A 23,532-nucleotide genomic window follows, 5' to 3' on the forward strand; every position below is an offset into this window, starting at 1 on the left:
GGCGAAATGGACAGGAAACAGGGGCAGCATGCATGGATGCCTCTGAGGCTGCCTAAACTTGGGATGGAGCTGGCGGTCCGCTGCCAGGCGAGCTTTCGCTTGTCCAAGCCCCTGTCTCTCGGCTCCTCCCCACCCAAAATGGGCCTGGGGGCCAGAAGCGTTTACATTGAAAAAAATTATAATTTTCAAAGCAGGCGGAGTCGTTTGAATATTTCATCTAGGAATAATGGAATAGCATAGCGCAGTGATGGCGTACCTTTTAGAGACCGAGTGCCCAAACTGCAACCCAAAACCTAATTACTTATCGCAAAGTGCCAGTATGACAATTTAACCAGAAAACTGACGGTTTAGTTTAGAATCAATTTACACAGGACTGTCTGAGCTCGGATGACAGCAGTCCTATACACACTGAAACGCCACTTTTACACCATTTTACATCACATAAAAGAGTAATAAAAAGTTATCACAAGGTCACGCAGTCCTCAAAATGGTATCAATGAAAACAACGGCTCATTAAGCAAAAAAATCACACCTCCCCAGCTCCGTGCACTAAAGTTATTAGCGTCACTATATGGTGACACCATTTTCTTTTTCGTACACTGTTTTAATTATTTAAAAAGTATTAAAACACAATAAAACCTACAAATCACTGTGATTTTACCGAACCAAAGAATAAAGGAGACAAATGATTTGGAGCGCACAGACAAAGTATTAAAATCCAGCTTCCCAGTACACGACATGGAATAATAAATGAGAAGTAAAATATGTTACGCAAAAAATAAGCCCTCACACAAATATAAATCTATAAAAGCACATATAAATATATAATATAATATGTATCTGGTGAAACACCCGAAAATTCTGCCTGACACAGCTCGTTTGATAAGGGGACGATGTATGGAGGCAGTAAAGTAGTAGTAGATTAAAGGTGCTGCAGTTAAAACTATGTTAGTTGGATCTTGGGATGGAGCTGGCGCTCCGCTGCCAGGCGAGCTTTCGCCAATCCAAGCCCCTGTCTCTCGGCTCCTCCCCAAACAGCACTTCAATGGCAAGGTGCTCCATCATGCTGGAAAAGGCATTCTTGATCACCAAACTGCTCTTGGACGGTTGGGAGAAGTTGCTCTTGGAGGACATTCTGGTACCATTCTTTATTCATGGATGTGTTTTTAGGCAAAACTGTGAGAGAGCCGATTCCCTTGGCTAAGAAGCAACCCCACACATGAATGGTTGCAGAATGCTTTACAGTTGGCATGAGACAAGACTGGTGGTATCGCTCACCTTGTCTTCTCCGAACAAGCTGTTTTCCAGATGTTCCAACCAATCGGAAAGGGGATTCATCAGAGAAAATGACTTTACCCCAGTCCTCAGCAGTCCACTCCCTGTACCTTTTGCAGAATATCAGTCTGTCCCTGAGGTGGCTTCTTTGCTGCCCTCCTTGACACCAGGCCTTTCTCCAAGAGTCTCTGCCTCACAGTGCATGAGGAGCAACAATGGAACCTCTCTCCTTGAATTCCTTGATGATGCGATAGATTGTTGACTGAGGTGCAATCTTTCTAGCTGCGATACTCTTCCCTGTTAGGCCAGTTTTGTGCAGTGCAATGATGACTGCACGTGTTTCTTTAGAGATAACCATGGTTAACAGAAGAGAAACAATGATGCCAAGCACCAGCCTCCTTTTAAAGTGTCCAGTGGTGTGATTCTTACTTAATCATGACAGATTGATCTCCAGCCCTGTCCTCATCAACACCCACACCCGTGTTACTGGAGCAATCACTGAAACGATGTCAGTTGCTCCTTTTATGGCAGGATTGAAATGAAGTTGAAATGTGTTTTGGGGGAAAAATTTCATTTTCTAGGCAAATATTGACTTTGTATTGAATTGCTGTTGACCTCATTCCTAATGGGAGCTGTGATTTTTTTATGGTGGAGACTCTTGGGTGCTCCCATACAACAACCTCCATTACTTGAATGTAATCCACTACCCAGCTGATGTTTGCTATGCGATTTGCCCACCTGTTGGCAGTCCATTTGCCATCAGCTGTCAGCTGCTCCTTTTAAGGCAGGACTGCAATGAAGTTGAAGTGTGTTTTGGGGGAAAAAGTTCATTTTCTAGGCAAATATTGACTTTGCAATGAATTGCTGTTAAGCTGATCACTCTTCATAACATTCTGGAATATATGCAAATTGCCATTATAAAACCTGATGCAGTAATTTTTGTAAAAATTAAACATTTGTATCATTCTCAAAACTTATGGCCATGACTGTATATTAGCTACTCTATCTATTATAATCTGCCCTTATGAAAACATCTATTCTGCATATAAGAACAATAAGGGCAGCAAGAACTGAATCTACAGTCTCATTGTGTACATAGAAGATGGGCCATTAGCATCAGCTCCTCTGGGGAGCCTGAGACACTGAGAACAATCATATGAATAGGCTGTAATGTACTCTATGGATGGTCAGCCTGCTTCAAGAGGAGAATGTGGACAAATGCCGCTTTTTCTTCATTTTTCCTCTTGCCACTTACTCTAAAATCAGGGCCTCTATCCCCACAGAGGGCCCCTGCCACTGCTATTTAGAGAAATCCATGTTGGTAGAACAATTGATGTGGGGGCTAAAATAATTCTTTGCATCGGCTTAAGAAAGATATAGATATGATTGGTGACGGTAGGGGCATGGCAGAGGTCCTTTCTCTACTTGATACAGAAGACATGATGGCATTTAATTTATTATATAATTTTGACCCACACCGTCAAATTATATGTAATATAATATATGAAGGGGATGCAGTGTATAAAAAAAGAGGCATTTGATATAAAATAATTCAATGAGGGTATATTAAATATGATATAATTCAAAATGGGGGTTGCAATATATAAAATAATTTGTAAGCAGTTCAGAAAATGTAATTGATTACTGGGTGCATACATATAATTTATTCCGGGAGAAAAGTGGATTGTTTTATAGGATAAGTAGTGAATATTGAAATACATATTGAGGGGGAAACCAAGGGCAAAATATGTCTTTATATACATGTAGGGTGCTCAGTGTGGTCCGTGTAATGAAAGGACCATTTCTTATTTAGGAGCACAGTGTGGATATATTTGTTATCCAGGGACTCTATACTGCAAGTGAGTGTGGTATTTTTAGGGGAGCAGTATGGAAATGTGCTGCAAATAGCTGATAACATCTGGAGGCAAATGGTGAAGGCATTTCTATCACGGCTGGCAAATGTCATCATGCAGTTCTGGTCAAGCAAAATACCTACTTCCAAGATGATGACTTCCACATCTGACAATCCACGCACCAAAGGACGCACCAAAAGTAAAGGTGACATGGGGGGAAAAGATTGGTTCATGTTGACCTCATTCCTAATGGGAGCTGTGATTTTTTATGGTGGAGACTCTTGGGTGCTCCCATACAACAACCTCCATTACTTGAATGTAATCCACTACCCAGCTGATGTTTGCTATACGATTTGCCCACCTGTTGGCAGTCCATTTGTGGTGGGTGAAGGAGCCAGAGGCTATTCTCTTCTGATTCCAATTCATGCCGGGGAGTGTGGGTAAAGCGGAGGCCACCATTACAGAGCGCAGCAGGAGAAACAGTGTCTGAAGGATTTAGCCATGTTTACGCCAGGCCCAGGAAAGACAGTTTCCAAGAAATAAAGAGGTCATGAATATCAGTGACTTTGTTGCATATAGAACGAACATTCCATAATGCTCTACAGAGAGAGGGTGGAGGAGGTGGTGGAGAACGGGTGCATAGTTTGTAGATTAGAGAGGTTACAAGATTTGGATGAGCTCTATGGCGGAAGGCTGGAGGAACAGTGGGGATATGTTTGAAAGGCCCTGGATTGGTGGAAATATCACCAGCAGCAAGGAGTATCAGATATAGAGATAGCAGGTGAGAGAAGGATAGAGGATGTGGTGGTTGCTCCTTTTTGCAAAGTAGGTATGTAGCAGTCAGGTAAGCAAGCATCAGCAGCAACCATTAAATGAGAGGCCAGAAGAGATGTTGATATAGAGAATTCATTAGTAGGTGGTAGAATATTGGGATAATGGTGGAGATATGAGAATAGGGCAAAGATGAAGATGTGTTACTTACATATAGTATGATCTGTTCAAATCCGGTTCAATCCTGGTTTAATTCTGCTCATTGCAGGAAATGCAAGATGCTACACTACCTGTTTGCAGTCCATTTAAGGTGGGTAAAAGAGCCAGAGGCTACCTTCAGAACGTCTCTGCCTTTCTCCAGTTTCTCACATGACACCATCCAGCCAACCCCACATTTAACTTCTTTATTTAAAGAAGATGTAAATGTCATATACCTTACTCCTATACAATACATTTGTTTTACATGATACCTTTATATTGAACCTCTCAGATGCTGAAGAGCAGCTTTGTCTCTTCTAGCCTAAGCTCTATGGACACATATAGTAGTGAATGATCTGGTTAATGAATGACAGAAATCATCAATTGTATTTAAAATCATCAAATGTATCTTTTATTTTATGATGGATCTATCTCCTGCTGCTGCTGGTGTTGTGCAGGGACGACCATCATTAATGTTTGGGACAATTTGGAGAGAAGCCAATTAACCTATCAGTATATTTTTGGGATGTGGGAGGAAACCGGAGTGCCCGGAGGAAACCCACGCAAACACAGGGAGAATATACAAACTCCATGCAGAGCTGTCCATGAGCTATCTGGACCCAGATGCTGCAAGGCCCCAGTGCAAACCACTGAGCCTCTGTGTTGCCCAAGGAAGGATTAGAAGATGTCTTGGTGGAAAATACCGCAGGTCTTTATGACTTCTTCATCTGCTACCTTCTTGACTGGGTCTATGCTCTCGCCGATGGTAGAGCCTGATGGTCACTGATGGAGGTTTTCATGAATGCTAGGCAAACATACAAGATGATTCCTGATGGCATTCCATTTGCGGTGTGTGAAGGAGCCAGAGGCTACCTTCAGAAGGTCTATGAACGCTAGGCAGACATACGAGATGCTACCTCTTGGCAGTCCATTTGTGGTGGATGAAGGAGCCAGAGGCTACCTTCAGAGGGTCTATGGACGCTAGGCAAACATGCGAGATGCTACCTAGTGGCCGTCCATTTGCGGTGGTTGAAGGAGCCAGGGGCTACCTTCAAAATGTCTATGGACGCCAGGCAAACATGCAAGATGCTACCTCTTGGCAGTCCATTTGCGGTGGGTGAAGGAGCCAGAGGCTACCTTCAGAAGGTCTATGAACGCTAGGCAGACATACGAGATGCTACCACTTGGCAGTCCATTTGTGGTGGATGAAGGAGCCAGAGGCTACCTTCAGAGGGTCTATGGACGCTAGGCAAACATGCGAGATGCTACCTAGTGGCCGTCCATTTGCGGTGGTTGAAGGAGCCAGGGGCTACCTTCAAAATGTCTATGGACGCCAGGCAAACATGCAAGATGCTACCTCTTGGCAGTCCATTTGCGGTGGGTGAAGGAGCCAGAGGCTACCTTCAGTAGGTCTATGGACGCTAGGCAAACATGCGAGATGCTACCTGTTGGCAGTCCATTTTCGGTGGGTGAAGGAGCCAGAGGCTACCTTCAGAAGGTCTATGAACGCTAGGCAAACATGGGAAATGCTACCTCTTGGCAGTCCATTTGTGGTGGGTGAAGGAGCCAGTGGCTACCTTCAGAGGGTCTATGGACGCTAGGCAAACATGTGAGATGCTACCTAGTGGCTAGGCAAACATGCAAGATGCTACCTAGTTGCAGTCCATTTGCGGTGGTTGAAGGAGCCAGGGGCTACCTTCAAAATGTCTATGGACACCAGGCAAACATGCTAGATGCTACCTGTTGGCAGTCCATTTGCGGTAGGTGAAGGAGCCAGAGGCTACCTTCAGTAGGTCTATGGACGCTAGGCAAACATGCCAGATGCTACCTGTTGGCAGTCCATTTGCAGCGGGTGAAGGAGCCAGAGGCTACCTCAGAAGGTCTATGGACGCTAGGCAAACATGCGAGATGCTACCTCTTGGCAGTCCATTTGTGTTAGGTGAAGGAGCTAGAGGCTACCTTCAGAGGGTCTATGGACGCTAGGCAAACATGCGAGATGCTACCTAGTGGCAGTCCACTTGCGGTGGGTAAAGGAGCCAGGGGCTACCTTCAAGAGGTCTATGGACACCAGGAAAACATGCAAGATGCTACCTAGTGGCAGTCCATTTGCGATGGTTGAAGGAGCAAGGGACTACCTTCAAAATGTCTATGGACGCCAGGCAAACATGTGAGATGCTACCTGTTGGCCGTCCATTTGCAGTGGGTGAAGGAGCCAGAGGCTACCTTCAGAAGGTCTATGGACGCTAGGCAAACATGCGAGATGCTACCTCTTGGCAGTCCATTTGTGGTGGGTGAAGGAGCCAGAGGCTACCTTCAGAGGGTCTATGGACGCTAGGCAAACATGCGAGATGCTACCTAGTGGCTAAGCAAACATGCAAGATTCTATCTAGTTGCAGTCCATTTGCGGTGGTTGAAGGAGCCAGGGGCTACCTTCAAAATGTCTATGGACGCCAGGCAAACATGCTAGATGCTACCTGTTGGCAGTCCATTTGCGGTAGGTGAAGGAGCCAGAGGCTACCTTCAGTAGGTCTATGGACGCTAGGCAAACATGCAAGATGCTACCTGTTGGCAGTCCATTTGCAGTGGGTGAAGGAGCCAGAGGCTACCTTCAGAAGGTCTATGGACACTAGGCAAACATGCGAGATGCTACCTCTTGGCAGTCCATTTGTGGTAGGTGAAGGAGCCAGAGGCTACCTTCAGAGGGTCTATGGACGCTAGGCAAACATGCGAGATGCTACCTAGTGGCAGTCCATTTGCGGTGGGTGAAGGAGCCAGGGGCTACCTTCAAGAGGTCTATGGACACCAGGCAAACATGCAAGATGCTACCTAGTGGCAGTCCATTTGCGATGGTTGAAGGAGCCAGGGACTACCTTCAAAATGTCTATGGACGCCAGGCAAACATGCGAGATGCTACCTGTTGGCAGTCCATTTGCGGTGGGTGAAGGAGCCAGAGGCTACCTTCAGAAGGTCTATGGACGCTAGGCAAACATGCGAGATGCTACCTCTTGGCAGTCCATTTGCGGTTAATGAAGGAGCCAGAGGCTACCTTCGGAAGGTCTATGGACTCTAGGCAAACATGCTAGATGCTACCTTTCGGCAGTCCATTTGCGGTATGTGAAGTAGCAAGTCGCAACCTTCAGGTGAAATCCAGGGGGTGAAGGCGCAAGACGCAACCTGCAGGTCGAGTTCGGTAAATGTCATACATCATGGAGGATACAGCGAGGCCTTGATCTGGAGCGGTGATCTACAGAAACAAAAGAAAATGTATGTAAGTGATTATGACTAAACATGGAGCTCAGGATACAAATATTCATGACACATCTTCTGCTACCATACAAATCCGGAGACCTCATAATTGATTAATTGAAGGCTCTGCTCATTCTAGATTTGGGATTTCAGTAGAGGATTCTAAATCACTAGTTAATTCTATGCACATTTATATAGCAATGGCTATGGACACCTATCATTTCATATTATACATCTTACAGGCAGGAGACTCATCTTATTGAGTGGTTACCCTCTGCCTGTCAGTGTGTTAAAATAAGGCGGCAGCAGATTATACACATTAATACACAACCTGAAGAAAAATCATTCATTATATACACATCATTGCCCTGCGCACTACAATGAGAAGAGTAATGGATGTCGTCCTACTACTTACCTGCTCCATTGATTATACTATACTGGTGGTCAAGCTGCAAGCTACATGGGCCTCTACATGGGGTTATGGAGGGATTAGGAGATTGGGATGAAGAATTAGGCTGGGAGCAATGGGCCATCCACCACCATTGTCCTTGGGTTGTTCTTACTATTTGGAAGACCATCTGCTAAAGACTGTGGCCACCCAGTTCCTGGTGATGACAGGGTGATACTGTGTTGACCATTCTGGACATACAAAGCTGAACTGGTTGAACATTTTTTGGTACTTAGATTTTATGTAGTGTGGTGGTTCAGCATAGTCCATAGTATCTTCCACATTGAGGTCAATGGCTTCTGACCTCAGGATCTCTGGTGGTGGCATCTTCCTAGCTTCCACATCTTCCCAGTTTATATCAGAGAAGAATTGATGTTCCCTGATGTCTCCTTTGACTCCAAGGCGATGGAACTGGTCTTTGCACAACAGTCCTTGTAAAATGCTGACTGTGTCAGGTGGAAGAGACTCTGGGAAGTGTGGTTCATGATTGAGGACCGATTGCTCCAAATCTCTTGGTCTTTCTCCAGGGAATGGATACCTTGCTGTCACCAGCCCATAGAGGATGACGCCAATGGCAAAATAATCCACGGCTCTCCCATGTGGTAAGCCAAGAATCATTTCTGGGGCTGCAAATCCTGCTGTCCCCCTACAGTCATCTGTAATCCTCTTAGCAACGCCTTTCACAGCCAGGCCAAAATCAGTGATTTTGATATGGCCTTCCGTGGTCAGAAGCAGATTTTCTGGCTTTAGATCCCGATGAAGAATCCCTTTGCTGTGGAGGAATTCTGTGCCACAGACCACTTCTGCTATGATGAATCTTACAGTCGCTGTATCAAGAGGACACATTTCTAGGATAAAATCAAGCAGGTCCCCTCTAGTGGCCACTTCCATCACGTAATACACAAAGTTAACCGTGTGGAAGGCACCCAGCCCATGGATGAGAAATGGGCTGGCATGGGAGAGTTGAAGGATGTCACGCTCTACAAAGCTGTAGCCAGATTCAGTGTAATCCCTTTTATCGATGACCTTGATGGCGACACGCTCTCTGCGAATCCTATCTGTCGCCAGGTAGACTTGAGCAAAGCCTCCTTGACCCAGTGAGCGGTGGAACGTGAAGGACTCCAGTGATAGGGGCACGGTGGCAGCGGATGCTTGGGCAGAGGTGCCGGCTTCTACCACAGAGGTTTCAGCTGTGGTGTCCTGGTATCCGCTGCTCGAAGATGACTGTGCAGACCTGGGGAGCTCCTCTCTGGTAGTAGGGTCAATAGAGCTGGGGTCACGGCGGACATCCTGCACAGATCTACAAGTATCCATCTTCTTTTTGCTAGATTGTATGGTGTGCTGTTTCTCTTCATCATCCTTCTGGTCTTCTGTATGTGACATACAGGCTGTAAAAAAGCATATATATATATCGTGTCAGTGGAATGAGACATGGCATATTATCACGATTTGTATCCAATGCGTGTCACTATGCATAAATGTATATATACTGTCAACCAATCATTGCTTCTTTTAATCAGTGCAGTGGTCACATGGTGTGAACCAGTGATGGCAAACCTTTTGGAGACCGATTGCCCAAACTACAACCAAAATCCACTTATTTACCGTGAAGAGCCAACATGGCATTTTAAGCAGTAACTTATTGCTGCCTGTTCTTCCACATCTTTCAATTGTATCGGCTGCCTGAGACCACCAATACAGTTGAAAGAAGGAAGGAAAATTTAGTCTCTCGTTGTAGCTTCCCTCCAGGGTCTCTCTGTAGAGAAAGAATGGTGGGTCCAGCAGGATGAGCTTCAAAGATAATGCAGTTCTGTAAACACCTTCTCACTTTTCCCGCATTTCCAAACAGCCAATGAAGTGTGGCTTAAGTTGCCTGGGAATGCAGGAAGATTTGGTCCTATTTAGTGAACTCTGTCCTGGGACGATTGTCGGAGTGCCCACAGAAACGGCTCTGAGTGACATCTCTGGCACCCATGCCATATGTTTGCCACCACTGGTCTAAACACTTCAGCCAACAGATTAAATATCCATATGTACTACATACACCGATCGCGCTATGTGCAATAAACACTTCTTTTACATAGAAATGATCCTTAGTAATTTCCTACCTTTGCTGTTGGCCATACTGTCCTCCATGTTGATACGACTGGGTCCAGGGATCACATTAGAAGGTTCCTCATTGACGATATAGGTCCCTCTGTGTTTGAGACCAGCAATCCACCTCTGTGGTCTCCGGAACAGGGCTAAAAAGCGGCTTCCTGCCTCTATTTCTTCATCCTCTGAGATTTTATTCTCCAGTTGTTCACCATTTTTGCTGTCCTCATTCTGTTTGCTGCAGTATTTGATGTACTCTTCATCCAGGCTGTGGAGCTGCTCCTGGATCTGGTTATATTCTTTCAGGATGACTTGCTCCACCATGTTGCCTGTCTGACGATCCATGTTGTTTCTGAAATTCCTACCTTTGGTGTCGGCCATACTGTCCTCCAAGTTGATATGACTGGGTCCAGGGATCTCATTAGAAGGTTCCTCATTGACGATATAGGTTCCTCTGTGTTTGAGACCAGCAATCCACCTCCGTGGTCTCCGGAGCAGGGCTAAAAAGCGGTTTCTTGGTCTACCCATAGCAATCTCCAGTTTCTTTGGTGCCTGTGGTTGCATTTCTGCCTCTATTTCTTCATCCTCTGAGATTTTATTCTCCAGTTGTTCCCCATTTTTGCTGTCCTCATCCTGTTTGCTGTAGTATTGTATGTACTCTTTATCCAGGCTGTGGAGCTGCTCCTGAATCTGGTTATATCCTTTCAGGATGACCTGCTCCACCATGTTGCCTGTCTGATGATCCATGTTGTCTCTGACCACCTGACTGCGGGTGCTGCCTTTTATACCTTAGCCAGGGGGCGGGACTGCACTATCTTGCTCCGGATTGGTCAATTTTCAATGGGCGTGGCTACTTTCCTGCCTCCTGATTGGACAGTCAGCTGGAATTGATCTGGCATTATGATGTCATCAGCCATTGGGGGAGATTCTCTGTCATTGTGACATCATCATTCATGTCCTTTACAGTATGTTTACTGCATTTGGATTTATGTATGTGTGTACATACTGCATACACTATGTATATGTTACATGGTATATTAATATTGTGTATGTCCTGGTTTGGTTCCATGCACATCACACACACATCACCTTCAGAAGAATACATTGAGAGAATTATCCCCAAATTATCTTCCCCTTTGGCTGTAATTTATCTCACTATGTAGCCACTAATTAAAGCTATAATGAGAAAGGGTGTAACATACCGAATCTTTGCCAGTTTTGGAATAAACTCTTCTTCTTTTTTTCCTGTTTGGATCTGGAGTGCTGCTTCTTTTTTGGATTTTATGGATAGATTAAAGTCAGTAGGTACATGGGAATTTTATACTGAATATTACAAACGCCATTATGTTTATTAAACATCCAGCAAGTGAACACAGCCTAATATGGCGCTCATACTTATCACCACATTCTTTCACTATATTTACATCAAACTGACCTTCTATAAATACATTTGGGCTCATTTACTAAGGGTCCGCGGACCTCATTTTTGTCGGGTTTTCCGACGATTTCCGAGTTAAATGGCACCACTAAAAAGTACAATTTGTCCCACAGATAACAAGCCCTAACACATCTCTGTTAACGTAAGAATATAAAAGTTATTGCTTTTGGAATGAGGGCAGTAAAAAACAGAAATGCAAAATCGAAAATGAGCTGAATCCTGTAAGGGTTAATAGAAAAAGATGGTATAAGATTCAAATCACTGTCACGCAAAGAAGGCAATGGGGGACATGGGAACTTTATTTGTGCTTGTTGTTTTCTTTTTCTATTTGCTTTTTTTGCGACTTTTGCTATTGTACACCTTTGTGTGCACCTTGCGCGTTGTGCCTCACTTATCCTTTTTTCCAGGTATTCCGTGCAACTTTTCACTTATGTGTCTTTTTTTGTTCTTTTTGGGACTTTTTCCAGGGCAGGTGTATTGGAAGGATTTTTTTTCATGGAACCTGTTTTAACATGCACATTGTAAGTATTTCACAATGCTTTAAATCTTTAAAATTTTGCACTTAAACCTGATGGGCATTGAAAGTTTGGGCTGTTTATTTCTATAAATTTATACATTTTTGCATTCATATTTTATTGAAATTCATTGGCTGCTTCTTATGGTGCAGTCACACATGGTGTTTGAGATGCGTTTTTTAAGCATTGAAGAAGCGCATGTTTTTTACATTTTACCATGCGTTTGGCTGGTTAGAAAGCGTTTTTTCTTCATTGCTGGATGTTTAAAATGTAAAATTGCTGTGAAAATGTTAGCACTTCCAACAATGAAGAGAAACGCTTTCAAACCAACCAAAAGAATGGCAAAATGTAAAAAGGAATGAGTTCTGCGATGCTTTTAAAAAGGATTACAAACCACCCTCATATGTTGTCATCTGCATGGTGTGTGACTAGAGTGCTTAAAAATGAAGGTCAGGGCCTCAAATCCAAAATTTACAGGAGTGTCCACTTGGTTATCCCTTATCGCCACAGCCCTTTTACGTTTTTGCGTTTCCATTTTTTACTCTCAACCTTCATAAATCTATAACAATGTAAAGAGCTATATTAGGGCTTGTTTTCTGCGTAACAAATTGCACTTCATAGTGACGTATATAATATTCCATGTTGTGTACTGAGAAGCAGGAAAAAATTCCAAATGAATTCTAAATAACGCATTTGCACCATTTTCTTGTGGGCTTGGATTTTGCGGCTTTCACTGTGCGCCCCAAATGACATGTCTACTTTATTCTTTGGGTTGGTGCCATCAGGAGGATAACAAATTTATTTAGGTTTTATAATGTTTTTAAACATTTACAAAAATGAAAACCTCCTGGACAAAAAAAAATTCATTTCGCCATTTTCTGACGCTAATAACTTTTTCATACTTCAGCGTACAGAGTTGTGAGTGGTGTCATTTTTGCGGCTCTTGATGATGTTTTCAATGATACCATACTAAGAACTGTACAGCCTTTTGATTAATTTTCATTGAATTTTTTCAAAATGGCAAAAAGTGCTATTTTCGATTACGGATCTAAACCCCGGAAATAACCGGCGTTATAATATTTTGATAGATCGGAAATTCAGAAACATATTTATGTTGTTTGTTGATTTTTACTGTTTATCTATATTTAAATCAGTTCTAGGGAGGGGGGGGGTGAATTTTTAGCCCCCCCCCCCCCCCTAGGGTACTTTAACTAGGTATGGTAGTATATCGGGATTTATCACATCATAGTATATTAATATATTCTTTTAATATCTAAAGTCATGGCCATAAGTTTTGAGAATGACACAAATATTATATTTTCACATGATCTGTTGCCCTCTGGTTTTTATTTGTGTTTGTCAGATGATTTTATCACATACAGAAATACAAGTGCAATCATATTATGAGTAACAAAAGTTTTTATTGACAGTTAGAATGAGTTAATGCAGCAAGTCATTATTTGCAGTGTTGACCCTTCTTCTTCAGGACCTCTGCAATTCTTCCTGCAGCTCTCAATCTACTTCTGGACCAAATCCTGACTGATAGCAGTCCATTCTTGCACAATCAATGCTTGCATTTTGTCACAATTTGTTGGTTTTTGTTTGTCCACCCGTCTCTTGATGATTGACCACAAGTTCTCAAAGGGATTAAGATCTGGGGAGTTTCCAGGCCATGGACCCAAAATCTCTATGTCTTGTTCCCTGAGCCATTTAGTTATCACCTTTGCTTTATGGCAAGGTGCTCCATCATGCTGGAAAAGTCATTGTTGATCACCAAACTGCTCTTGGACGGTTGGGAGAAGTTGCTCTTGGAGGATATTCTGGTACCATTCTTTATTCATGGATGTGTTTTTAGGCAAAACTGTGAGAGAGCCGATTCCCTTGGCTGAGAAGCAACCCCACACATGAATGGTTGCAGGATGCTTTACAGTTGGCATGAGACAAGACTGGTGGTATCGCTCACCTTGTCTTCTCCGAACAAGCTGTTTTCCAGATGTTCCAACCAATTGGAAAGGGGATTCATCAGCGAAAATGACTTTACCCCAGTCCTCAGCAGTCCACTCCCTGTACCTTTTGCAGAATATCAGTCTGTCCCTGATGTTTTTTTCTGGAGAGAAGTGGCTTCTTTGCTGCCCTCCTTGACACCAGGCCTTGCTCCAAGAGTGTCTGCCTCACAGTGCGTGAGGAGCAACAATGGAACCTCTCTCCTTGAATTCCTTAATGATGCGATAGATTGTTGACTGAGGTGCAATCTTTCTAGCTGCGATACTCTTCCCTGTTAGGCCAGTTTTGTGCAGTGGAATGATGACTGCATGTGTTTCTTTAGAGATAACCATGGTTAACAGAAGAGAAACAATGATGCCAAGCACCAGCCTCCTTTTAAAGTGTCCAGTGGTGTGATTCTTACTTAATCATGACAGATTGATCTCCAGCCCTGTCCTCATCAACACCCACACCCGTGTTACTGGAGCAATCACTGAAACGATGTCAGTTGCTCCTTTTAAGGCAGGACTGCAATGAAGTTGAAGTGTGTTTTGGGGGAAAAATTTAATTTTCTAGGCAAATATTGACTTTGCAATGAATTGCTGTTGACCTCATTCCTAATGGGAGCTGTGATTTTTTTATGGTGGAGACTCTTGGGTGCTCCCATACAACAACCTCCATTACTTGAATGTAATCCACTACCCAGCTGATGTTTGCTATGCGATTTGCCCACCTGTTGGCAGTCCATTTGCCATCAGCTGTCAGCTGCTCCTTTTAAGGCAGGACTGCAATGAAGTTGAAATGTGTTTTGGGGGAAAAAGTTCATTTTCTAGGCAAATATTGACTTTGCAATGCATTGCTGTTAAGCTGATCACTCTTTATAACATTCTGGAAAATATGCAAATTGCCATTATAAAACCTGATGCAGTAAACTTTGTAAGAACTTAACATTTGTATCATTCTCAAAACTTATGGCCATGACTGTATATTAGCTACTCTATCTATTATAATCTGCCCTTATGAAAACATCTATTCTGCATATAAGAACAACAAGGGCAGCAAGAACTGAATCTACAGTATCATTGTGTACATAGAAGATGAGCCCTTAGCATCAGCTCCTCTGGGGAGCATGAGACACTGAGAACAATCATATGAATAGGCTGTAATGTACTCTATGGATGGTCAGCCTGCTTCAAGAGGAGAATGTGGACAAATGCCGCTTTTTCTTCATTTTTCCTCTTGCCACTTACTCTAAAATCAGGGCCTCTATCCCCACAGAGGGCCCCTGCCACTGCTAGTTATAGAAATCCATGTTGGTAGAACTATTGATGTGGGGGCTAAAATAATTCTTTGCATCGGCTTAAGAAAGATATAGATATGATTGGTGACGGTAGGGGCATGGCAGAGGTCCTTTCTCTACTTGATACAGAAGACATGATGGCATTTAATTTATTATATAATTTTGACCCACACCGTCAAATTATATGTAATATAATATATGAAGGGGATGCAGTGTATAAAAAAAGAGGCATTTGATATAAAATAATTCAATGAGGGTATATTAAATATGATATAATTCAAAATGGGGGTTGCAATATATAAAATAATTTGTAAGCAGTTCAGAAAATGTAATTGATTACTGGGTGCATTACATATAATTTATTCCGGGAGAAAAGTGGATTGTTTTATAGGATAAGTAGTGAATATTGAAATACATATTGAGGGGGAAACCAAGGGCAAAATATGTCTTTATATACATGTAGGGTGCTCAGTGTGGTCCGTGTATTGAAAGGACCATTTCTTAATTAGGAGCACAGTGTGGATATATTTGTTATCCAGGGACTCTATACTGCAAGTGAGTGTGGTATTTTTAGGGGAGCAGTATGGAAATGTGCTGCAAATAGCTGATAACATCTGGAGGCAAATGGTGAAGGCATTTCTATCACGGCTGGCAAATGTCATCATGCAGTTCTGGTCAAGCAAAATACCTACTTCCAAGATGATGACTTCCACATCTGACAATCCACGCACCAAAGGACGCACCAAAAGTAAAGGTGACATGGGGGGAAAAGATTGGTTCATGTTGACCTCATTCCTAATGGAAGCTGTGATTTTTTATGGTGGAGACTCTTGGGTGCTCCCATACAACAACCTCCATTACTTGAATGTAATCCACTACCCAGCTGATGTTTGCAAAAAAAATAGCAGGAGAGCAGCACTCCGTGTTGAGTAGTGTTTATTCAAGCACCAGTGGCAAAGACATTCCCAGCTGATGTTTGCTATACGATTTGCCCACCTGTTGGCAGTCCATTTGCGGTGGGTGAAGGAGCCAGAGGCTATTCTCTTCCGATTCCTATTTATGCCGGGGAGTGTGGGTAAAGCGGAGGCCACCATTACAGAGCGCAGCAGGGGAAACAGTGTCTGAAGGATTTAGCCATGTTTCCGCCAGGCCCAGGAAAGACAGTTTCCAAGAAATAAAGAGGTCATGAATATCAGTGACTTTGTTGCATATGGAACGAACATTCCATAATGCTCTACAGAGAGAGGGGGGAGGAGGTGGTGGAGAGCGGGTGCATAGTTTGTAGATTAGAGTGGTTACAAGATTTGGATGAGCTCTATGGCGGAAGGCTGGAGGAACAGTGGGGATATGTTTGAAAGGCCCTGGATTGGTGGAAATATCACCAGCAGCAAGGAGTATCAGAGATAGAGATAGCAGGTGAGAGAAGGATAGAGGATGCGGTGGTTGCTCCTTTTTGCAAAGTAGGTATGTAGCACTCAGGTAAGCAAGCATCAGCAGCAACCATTAAATGAGAGGGCAGAAGAGATGTTGATATAGAGAATTCATTAGTAGGTGGTAGAATATTGGGATAATGGTGGAGATATGAGAATAGGGGGAAGATGATAGTAATTACTATAAACAGCATTATTTGTGGCCAAGATTAGTGATGTGTTACTTACATATAGTATGATCTGTTCAAATCCGGTTCAATCCTGGTTTATTCTGCTCATTGCAGGAAATGCAAGATGCTACACTACCTGTTTGCAGTCCATTTAAGGTGGGTAAAGGAGCCAGAGGCTACCTTCAGAACGTCTCTGCATTTCTCCTCTATGCATTATCCTCTATTTCTTGGGTATACCCAGATGCTATATTTATAAAGTTGGGCTGGGGACCTGTTTCTCACATGACACCATCCAGCCAACCCCACATTTAACTTCTTTATTTAAAGAAGATGTAAATGTCATATACCTTACTCCTATACAATACATTTGTTTTACATGATACCTTTATATTGAACCTCTCAGATGCTGAAGAGCAGCTTTGTCTCTTCTAGCCTAAGCTCTATGGACACATATAGTAGTGAATGATCTGGATAATGAATGACAGAAATCATCAATTGTATTTAAAATCATCAAATGTATCTTTTATTTTATGATGGTTCTATCTCCTGCTGCTGCTGGTGTTGTGCAGGGACGACCATCATTAATGTTTGGGACAATTTGGAGAGAAGCCAATTAACCTATCAGTATATTTTTGGGATGTGGGAGGAAACCGGAGTGCCCGGAGGAAACCCACGCAAACACAGGGAGAATATACAAACTCCATGCAGAGCTGTCCATGAGCTATCTGGACCCAGATGCTGCAAGGCCCCAGTGCAAACCACTGAGCCTCTGTGTTGCCCAAGGAAGGATTAGAAGACGTCTTGGTGGAAAATACGGCAGGTCTTTATGACTTCTTCATCTGCTACCTTCTTGACTGGGTCTATGCTCTTGCTGATGGTAGAGCCTGATGGTCACTGATGGAGGTTTTCATGAATGCTAGGCAAACATACAAGATGATTCCTGATGGCATACCATTTGCGGTGTGTGAAGGAGCCAGAAGCTACCTTCAGAAGGTCTACGGACACCAGGTAAACATGCAAGATGCTACCTGTTGGCAGTCCATTTGCGGTGGGTGAAGGAGCCAGAGGCTACCTTCAGAAGGTCTATGGACGCTAGGCAAACATGCGAAATGCTACCTAGTGGCAGTCCATTTGCAGTGGGTGAAGGAGCCAGAGGCTACCTTCGAAAGGTCTATGGACGCTAGGCAAACATGCGAGATGCTACCTAGTGGCAGTCCATTTGCAGTGGGTGAAGGAGCCAGGGGCTACCTTCAAAATGTCTATGGACGCCAGGCAAACATGCGAGATGCTACCTGTTGGCAGTCCATTTGCGGTGGGTGAAGGAGCCAGAGGCTACCTTCAGAGGGTCTATGGACGCTAGGCAAACATGCGAGATGCTACCTAGTGGCTGTCCATTTGCGGTGGGTGAAGGAGCCAGGGGCTACCTTCAAGAGGTCTATGGACACCAGGCAAACATGCAAGATGCTACCTAGTGGCAGTCCATTTGCGATGGTCGAAGGAGCCAGGGACTACCTTCAAAATGTCTATGGACGCTAGGCAAACATGCGAGATGCTACCTGTTGGCCGTCCATTTGCGGTGTGTGAAGGAGCCAGAGGCTACCTTCAGAAGGTCTATGGACGCTAGGCAAAAAAGCGAGATGCTACCTAGTGGCAGTCCATTTGCAGTGGGTGAAGGAGCCAGGGGCTACCTTCAAAAGGTCTATGGACGCCAGGCAAACATGCGAGATGCTACCTGTTGGCAGTCCATTTGCGGTGGGTGAAGGAGCCAATGGCTACCTTCAGAAGGTCTATGAACGCTAGGCAAACATGCGAGATGCTACCTCTTGGCAGTCCATTTGTGGTGGGTGAAGGAGCCAGAGGCTACCTTCAGAGGGTCTATGGACGCTAGGCAAACATGCGAGATGCTACCTAGTGGCAGTCCATTTGCGGTGGTTGAAGGAGCCAGGGGCTACCTTCAAAATGTCTATGGACGCCAGGCAAACATGCTAGATGCTACCTGTTGGCAGTCCATTTGCGGTAGGTGAAGGAGCCAGAGGCTACCTTCAGAAGGTCTATGGATGCTAGGCAAACATGCGAGATGCTACCTCTTGGCAGTCCATTTGCGGTGGGTGAAGGAGCCAGAGGCTACCTTCAGAGGGTCTATGGACGCTAGGCAAACATGCGAGATGCTACATAGTGGCTGTCCATTTGCGGTGGGTGAAGGAGCCAGGGGCTACCTTCAAGAGGTCTATGGACACCAGGCAAACATGCAAGATGCTACCTAGTGGCAGTCCATTTGCGATGGTTGAAGGAGCCAGGGACTACCTTCAAAATGTCTATGGACGCCAGGCAAACATGCTAGATGCTACCTGTTGGCAGTCCATTTGCGGTAGGTGAAGGAGCCAGAGGCTACCTTCAGAGGGTCTATGGATGCTAGGGAAACATGCGAGATGCTGCCTGTTGGCAGTCCATTTGCGGTGGGTGAAGGAGCCAGAGGCTACCTTCAGAAGGTCTATGGACGCTAGGCAAACATGCGAGATGCTACCTCTTGGCAGTCCATTTGCGGTTAATGAAGGAGCCAGAGGCTACCTTCAGAAGGTCTATGGACTCTAGGCAAACATGCTAGATGCTACCTTTAGGCAGTCCATTTGCGGTGTGTGAAGTAGCAAGTCGCAACCTTCAGGTGAAATCCAGGGGGTGAAGGCGCAAGACGCAACCTGCAGGTCGAGTTCGGTAAATGTCATACATCAAGGAGGATACAGCGAGGCCTTGATCTGGAGCGGTGATCTACAGAAACAAAAGAAAATGTATGTAAGTGATTATGACTAAACATGGAGCTCAGGATACAAATATTCATGACACATCTTCTGCTAACATACAAATCCGGAGACCTCATAATTGATTAATTGAAGTCTCTGCTCATTCTAGATTTGGGATTTCAGTAGAGGATTCTAAATCACTAGTTAATTCTATGCACATTTATATAGCAATGGCTATGGACACCTATCATTTCATATTATACATCTTACAGGCAGGAGACTCATCTTATTGAGTGGTTACCCTCTGCCTGTCAGTGTGTTAAAATAAGGCGGCAGCAGATTATACACATTAATACACAACCTGAAGAAAAATCATTCATTATATACACATCATTGCCCTGCGCACTACAATGAGAAGAGTAATGGATGTCGTCCTACTACTTACCTGCTCCATTGATTATACTATACTGGTGGTCAAGCTGCAAGCTACATGGGCCTCTACATGGGGTTATGGAGGGATTAGGAGATTGGGATGAAGAATTAGGCTGGGAGCAATGGGCCATCCACCACCATTGTCCTTGGGTTGTTCTTACTATTTGGAAGACCATCTGCTAAAGACTGTGGCCACCCAGTTCCTGGTGATGACAGGGTGATACTGTGTTGACCATTCTGGACATACAAAGCTGAACTGGTTGAACATTTTTTGGTACTTAGATTTTATGTAGTGTGGTGGTTCAGCATAGTCCATAGTATCTTCCACATTGAGGTCAATGGCTTCTGACCTCAGGATCTCTGGTGGTGGCATCTTCCTAGCTTCCACATCTTCCCAGTTTATATCAGAGAAGAATTGATGTTCCCTGATGTCTCCTTTGACTCCAAGGCGATGGAACTGGTCTTTGCACAACAGTCCTTGTAAAATGCTGACTGTGTCAGGTGGAAGAGACTCTGGGAAGTGTGGTTCATGATTGAGGACAGATTGCTCCAAATCTCTTGGTCTTTCTCCAGGGAATGGATACCTTGCTGTCACCAGCCCATAGAGGATGACGCCAATGGCAAAATAATCCATGGCTCTCCCATGTGGTAAGCCAAGGATAATTTCTGGGGCTGCAAATCCTGCTGTCCCCCTACAGTCATCTGTAATCCTCTTAGCAACGCCTTTCACAGCCAGGCCAAAATCAGTGATTTTGATATGGCCTTCCGTGGTCAGAAGCAGATTTTCTGGCTTTAGATCTCGATGAAGAATCCCTTTGCTGTGGAGGAATTCTGTGCCACAGACCACTTCTGCTATGATGAATCTTACAGTTGCTGTATCAAGAGGACACATTTCTAGGATAAAATCAAGCAGGTCCCCTCTAGTGGCCACTTCCATCACGTAATACACAAAGTTAACCGTGTGGAAGGCACCCAGCCCATGGATGAGAAATGGGCTGGCATGGGAGAGTTGAAGGATGTCACGCTCTACAAAGCTGTAGCCAGATTCAGTGTAATCCCTTTTATCGATGACCTTGATGGCGACACGCTCTCTGCGAATCCTATCTGTCGCCAGGTAGACTTGAGCAAAGCCTCCTTGACCCAGTGAGCGGTGGAACGTGAAGGACTCCAGTGATAGGGGCACGGTGGCAGCGGATGCTTGGGCAGAGGTGCCGGCTTCTACCACAGAGGTTTCAGCTGTGGTGTCCTGGTATCCGCTGCTCGAAGATGACTGTGCAGACCTGGGGAGCTCCTCTCTGGTAGTAGGGTCAATAGAGCTGGGGTCACGGCGGACATCCTGCACAGATCTACAAGTATCCATCTTCTTTTTGCTAGATTGTATGGTGTGCTGTTTCTCTTCATCATCCTTCTGGTCTTCTGTATGTGACATACAGGCTGTAAAAAAGCATATATATATATCGTGTCAGTGGAATGAGACATGGCATATTATCACGATTTGTATCCAATACGTGTGACTATGCATAAATGTATATATACTGTCAACCAATCATTGTTCTTTTAATCAGTGCCGTGGTCACATGGTGTAAACCAGTGAAGGCAAACCTTTTGGAGACCGATTGCCCAAACTACAACCAAAATCCACTTATTTACCGTGAATAGCCAACATGGCATTTTAAGCAGTAACTTATTGCTGCCTGTTCTTCCACATCTTTCAATTGTATCGGCTGCCTGAGACCACCAATACAGTTGAAAGAAGGAAGGAAAATTTAGTCTCTCGTTGTTGCTTCCCTCCAGGGTCTCTCTGTAGAGAAAGAATGGTGGGTCCAGCAGGATGAGCTTCAAAGATAATGCAGTTCTGTAAACACCTTCTCACTTTTCCCGCATTTCCAAACAGCCAATGAAGTGTGGCTTAAGTTGCCTGGGAATGCAGGAAGATTTGGTCCTATTTAGTGAACTCTGTCCTGGGACGATTGTCGGAGTGCCCACAGAAACGGCTCTGAGTGACATCTCTGGCACCCGTGCCATATGTTTGCCACCACTGGTCTAAACACTTCAGCCAACAGATTAAATATCCATATGTACTACATACACCGATCGCGCTATGTGCAATAAACACTTCTTTTACATAGAAATGATCCTTAGTAATTTCCTACCTTTGCTGTTGGCCATACTGTCCTCCATGTTGATACGACTGGGTCCAGGGATCACATTAGAAGGTTCCTCATTGACGATATAGGTCCCTCTGTGTTTGAGACCAGCAATCCACCTCTGTGGTCTCCGGAACAGGGCTAAAAAGCGGCTTCCTGTCTCTATTTCTTCATCCTCTGAGATTTTATTCTCCAGTTGTTCACCATTTTTGCTGTCCTCATTCTGTTTGCTGCAGTATTTGATGTACTCTTCATCCAGGCTGTGGAGCTGCTCCTGGATCTGGTTATATTCTTTCAGGATGACTTGCTCCACCATGTTGCCTGTCTGACGATCCATGTTGTTTCTGACCACCTGGCCGACCCTTAGTAAATTCCTACCTTTGGTGTCGGCCATACTGTCCTCCAAGTTGATATGACTGGGTCCAGGGATCTCATTAGAAGGTTCCTCATTGACTATATAGGTTCCTCTGTGTTTGAGACCAGCAATCCACCTCCGTGGTCTCCGGAGCAGGGCTAAAAAGCGGTTTCTTGGTCTACCCATAGCAATCTCCAGTTTCTTTGGTGCCTGTGGTTGCATTTCTGCCTCTATTTCTTCATCCTCTGAGATTTTATTCTCCAGTTGTTCCCCATTTTTGCTGTCCTCATCCTGTTTGCTGTAGTATTGTATGTACTCTTCATCCAGGCTGTGGAGCTGCTCCTGAATCTGGTTATATCCTTTCAGGATGACCTGCTCCACCATGTTGCCTGTCTGATGATCCATGTTGTCTCTGACCACCTGACTGCGTGTGCTGCCTTTTATACCTTAGCCAGGGGGCGGGACTGCACTATCTTGCTCCGGATTGGTCAATTTTCAATGGGCGTGGCTACTTTCCTGCCTCCTGATTGGACAGTCAGCTGGAATTGATCTGGCATTATGATGTCATCAGCCATTGGGGGAGATTCTCTGTCATTGTGACATCATCATTCATGTCCTTTACAGTATGTTTACTGCATTTGGATTTATGTATGTGTGTACATACTGCATACACTATGTATATGTTACATGGTATATTAATATTGTGTATGTCCTGGTTTGGTTCCATGCACATCACACACACATCACCTTCAGAAGAATACATTGAGAGAATTATCCCCAAATTATCTTCCCCTTTGGCTGTAATTTATCTCACTATGTAGCCACTAATTAAAGCTATAATGAGAAAGGGTGTAACATACCGAAACTTTGCCAGTTTTGGAATAAACTCTTCTTCTATTTTTCCTGTTTGGATCTGGAGTGCTGCTTCTTTTTTGGATTTTATGGATAGATTAAAGTCAGTGGGGGTCATTTACTAAGGGCCCGATTCGCGTTTTCCCGACGTGTTACCCGAATATTTCCAATTTGCGCCGCTTGTACATGAATTGCCCCGGGTTTTTGGCGCACGCGATCGGATTGTGGCGCATCGGGGCCGGCATGCGCGCGACAGAAATCGGGGGGGCGTGGCCGAACGAAAACCC

The 23,532-nt window shown here is 44.3% G+C and overlaps 2 protein-coding genes across 3 annotated transcripts; both read right to left on the bottom strand.

Moving 5' to 3' along the window:
- Nucleotides 1-7,161: 7,161 nt before the first annotated feature.
- On the bottom strand, nt 7,162-10,617 carry LOC140120625 (protein kinase C-like 1B). 2 transcript variants are annotated; one of them, XR_011853915.1, is made up of 3 exons: nt 9,900-10,617; nt 7,759-9,179; nt 7,162-7,341 (listed from the first exon to the last, which is right to left on the bottom strand). XR_011853915.1 is itself a non-coding variant. In XM_072139590.1 (2 exons), the coding sequence occupies exons 1-2, from the start codon at nt 10,609-10,611 to the stop codon at nt 7,906-7,908; spliced, it is 1,986 nt and encodes a 661-aa protein (XP_071995691.1). In that variant the 5' UTR covers nt 10,612-10,617; the 3' UTR covers nt 7,373-7,905. The 2 variants fall into 2 exon arrangements, 1 of the variants encoding a protein (XP_071995691.1); XM_072139590.1 differs by lacking the exon at nt 7,162-7,341 and having other exon boundaries at nt 7,373-9,179.
- Nucleotides 10,618-18,982: 8,365 nt separating this feature from the next.
- LOC140120626 (protein kinase C-like 1B) lies at nt 18,983-22,791 on the bottom strand. Its single transcript, XM_072139591.1, has 3 exons — nt 22,045-22,791; nt 19,905-21,325; nt 18,983-19,487 (listed from the first exon to the last, which is right to left on the bottom strand). The coding sequence occupies exons 1-2, from the start codon at nt 22,775-22,777 to the stop codon at nt 20,052-20,054; spliced, it is 2,007 nt and encodes a 668-aa protein (XP_071995692.1). The 5' UTR covers nt 22,778-22,791; the 3' UTR covers nt 18,983-19,487; nt 19,905-20,051.
- Nucleotides 22,792-23,532: the final 741 nt, after the last annotated feature.

This window comes from Engystomops pustulosus, chromosome 3 (genome assembly GCF_040894005.1).
Source record: "Engystomops pustulosus chromosome 3, aEngPut4.maternal, whole genome shotgun sequence".
In the NCBI taxonomy this organism is placed as follows: domain Eukaryota; kingdom Metazoa; phylum Chordata; class Amphibia; order Anura; family Leptodactylidae; genus Engystomops; species Engystomops pustulosus.